Source organism: Citrus clementina, unplaced genomic scaffold (genome assembly GCF_000493195.1).
Source record: "Citrus clementina cultivar Clemenules unplaced genomic scaffold, Citrus_clementina_v1.0 scaffold_6, whole genome shotgun sequence".
NCBI lineage: Eukaryota > Viridiplantae > Streptophyta > Magnoliopsida > Sapindales > Rutaceae > Citrus > Citrus x clementina.
Window position 1 is genome coordinate 24,710,631 of NW_006262139.1, and position 2,861 is coordinate 24,713,491.

Genomic DNA, 2,861 nt, shown 5'->3' on the forward strand with positions numbered 1-2,861 from the left:
GAGGGTTCAGACATCCCAGAGACACAGAGAGAGAGAGAGAGAGACAGACAGAGGGTGTGTAGAAGTAGAACAATGAGACTGACAAGAGCAAAGAGAGAGAGCCTACTGCCAACGGGAGAAAATACCTAGCGTACGGTAGTTTTGTAATTCTATTAACATGAATGGCATTTCTGTCATTGTGTATTATTCCCAAGTTATGGAACCATGTACGACTCCGGAGTCCAAGATACATTCATGACAATCAAGAAATCTTGACCGTTGAACTTTGCATGTACATTGGAGTTGTTACTTGTTAGGCTGTAGTAATTAATATAAGATCACATAAATTATTTAATGAGCAACTTAGCACACTTAGTACTGAGATGACTTGTTATGGTACCATTTTATAACATCTGATCAACGCTGTTGAGTAAATTAATTAGACATCATTACACTCGCTCACATAAAATGTCAATATCGTCTACTAAATCATTACTATGTAAGTTAAAGTTGATTGTAAAAGCTTGTAAGGTACAAGAATTCTAAGTTTTTCTTGTTATGTTCAAATCAAATACAACATTACAGTTTCTTGGCACCAAGTTGAACTAATAAAGGGACAAAGATGAGAGGATGAAGAAGTAGCAGCAGAGAGAAACTAACAAATACTGGAAATAATTAGCTTTAGGGTATAATTGAAATAGATGAAATATGTACAACAGCATTGCAAACAGAACCAGACATATTTCTGCTACTAGCTTCAATGTAATCAATCAATTACGCATACAATAAGGCAGCAACTCGTTCTGTATGCAAATAACATCAAGTGTAGCAATTGTTTGTGGAATATGTAGTAGACATTTCACTAGGACAAGGCGGTGAATCCCATGGCAAATTAGACTTCCAAGCATCAGGCATATTCAACGGCAAGCTGAAAGGAAATCCGACTGATCGGATAGTTCCCCAGTTGTTGTTATCATTTGGGTTCTTTCTTGAACCTGCTGTCTCATCTTCTTCCATTGTGATATTGCCTCGCATATCTTGGGGCACACTGATTGAGAATCCCCTTGATTGCTGCTGTTGACCTTCAACTTCTATATTGTTCTCGGAGCCTTTGATTATGTTTTCAAAAATGGCGGTGTTCGGAAGCATGGAAGGAGCATCGTTTGTACACTCGTTTGGTCCTGAGAATTCAGGTGGCGAAAACAAAAAGTTGTTTCTAAGGTCTCCGGTGGAAGCAGGAGGTAGAGATGGTTTGTATAAGGGAGGATAGAGAGGCTTATACGTAGGGATGTCGAAAGCTGAGAAACTAGTAGTAGAGGCTTGCTGTAAGTCATTGTTTCCACATAGTTGGATGACTGAACCAATTTCAGTTGTGCAAGAAACATTTTCTGAGCTGAATTGAGTACAGTGTGCACCTTGGTTCAGTATATCAGAAGCTGCAGTTTCCGGAAATGGGGAAATCCAAGAATGAGACAGAGCTCTCTGTGCCATGGAGTTTGTTTTCTTGAATATCCTACATATTGCCCATGCATCCTGTTTAAAAATGAAAATCCTTTGATGTCAGAAAGATATGAATCCAGAATGAAAATAGCAAGTTGGGAAAAAAAAAATACAACTAGGACTACTGTTATTACATTTGGAGGAATGGTTTTGTCTAAGAGCTTCTTCTGTGGTGCTGAGTACGTGAGAGAAGGAAGGCGAAACTCGTGCATCATCCAGTCGGTTTTGATCCCTTTAGCAGCTCTGCCTCTGTAGAAAACTAAAGACTTCTTCAAACCAATACACTTGGCACCATCAGAGGAGTAAATAGGCCTATCAGTACCAGTTGCCTTCCAAAACCCAGCTCCTGTTACTCGGTTTGGCCTTGCACTGTTTCTGTATTTGCGGTCCCTTGGACAGTAGAAGTACCACTCTTTCTCTCCTGCTGTCGCAAACTCTTCTAGTACAAAAACAACCAAAAATGAGCTATTAACAACCAAGTTTAGTACTAGAAGCAATTATTGTAAGCATGCCAGAAAGAGTTGTCGAAATTAGTTTTAACAAAGGACTGCAAGTTTTAACCTTATGCTCAAAGTTCTAGCTGAGTATTGGAGATATAAGATTAAGCAAAGGCGAAAGCATATATGTGTAGACAAATGAAAGCAGAAGAATGTTTAGACAATAATAATGATGTTAAGCTTTTGCAAACATTGTGTGTTTGTTTATGAAAAATGAGTCTGCTAAAAGTTCTAGTGGGAACAACTCGACAATTATTGCATACAATTAATATTCAGTAAAAGCAAATGGACTAAGCAAACTGTGAAAGTCATGCAGCAAAGATATACAGTCTTACTTGGAAGATCCCAGGGATCATATTTGTATATATCAACTTGCTTAATGAGCTCTATGGGCAGAGGTCTCTGCTGAATCTTTCTCTTGAGGTAAAATCCAACAAGCTCCTCATCAGTCGGATGGAACCGGAAACCAGGCAACATCACATCATCAATCTTGTCAATTTCATTCTTGTCATCCATTTTTCTCTTCCTCTTCTCTAAACCCTTTTTGAACTCCTAAATTTAGAGAGAGCTGGAGGTGAAAGATGAACTTGAATGAACTGAAACTCGGAAGCAGGTTTTCTTCCAGAAGAGCTCTAGCTGTGAAGCAATATCCTTGAACATCAAGAAATAGTTCAAAAGTACAGTTCACTTATTTCAAAGCCATTATATGCTTCCTGAGAAGGGGTCTGCCTCCGAAGCTTCGGCCGCCCTTTCAGGGTGTGGCTCTAATGGAGAGATTGTGTGTTTATGCAAATATCAAGATGACACTGTACGAATAAGAAGTTTAAGCTAAGTTAGCAAGGGATGAATGAACCTAAGTTAGAAATGAGAGTTTTAAATGGAGCT

The 2,861-nt window shown here is 38.8% G+C and overlaps 1 protein-coding gene across 2 annotated transcripts; it reads right to left on the bottom strand.

Annotated features, from left to right (window-relative positions):
- Positions 1-675: 675 nt before the first annotated feature.
- Positions 676-2,861, bottom strand: LOC18038653 (protein FEZ). Of its 2 annotated transcripts, none has more exons than XM_024181776.1 (3): positions 2,312-2,861; positions 1,614-1,915; positions 676-1,512 (listed from the first exon to the last, which is right to left on the bottom strand). In XM_024181776.1, exons 1-3 carry the CDS (start codon positions 2,490-2,492, stop codon positions 799-801), a joined length of 1,197 nt encoding a protein of 398 aa, XP_024037544.1. In that variant the 5' UTR covers positions 2,493-2,861; the 3' UTR covers positions 676-798. The 2 variants fall into 2 exon arrangements, with proteins under 2 accessions (XP_024037544.1, XP_006431114.1); XM_006431051.2 differs by having other exon boundaries at positions 1,614-1,918.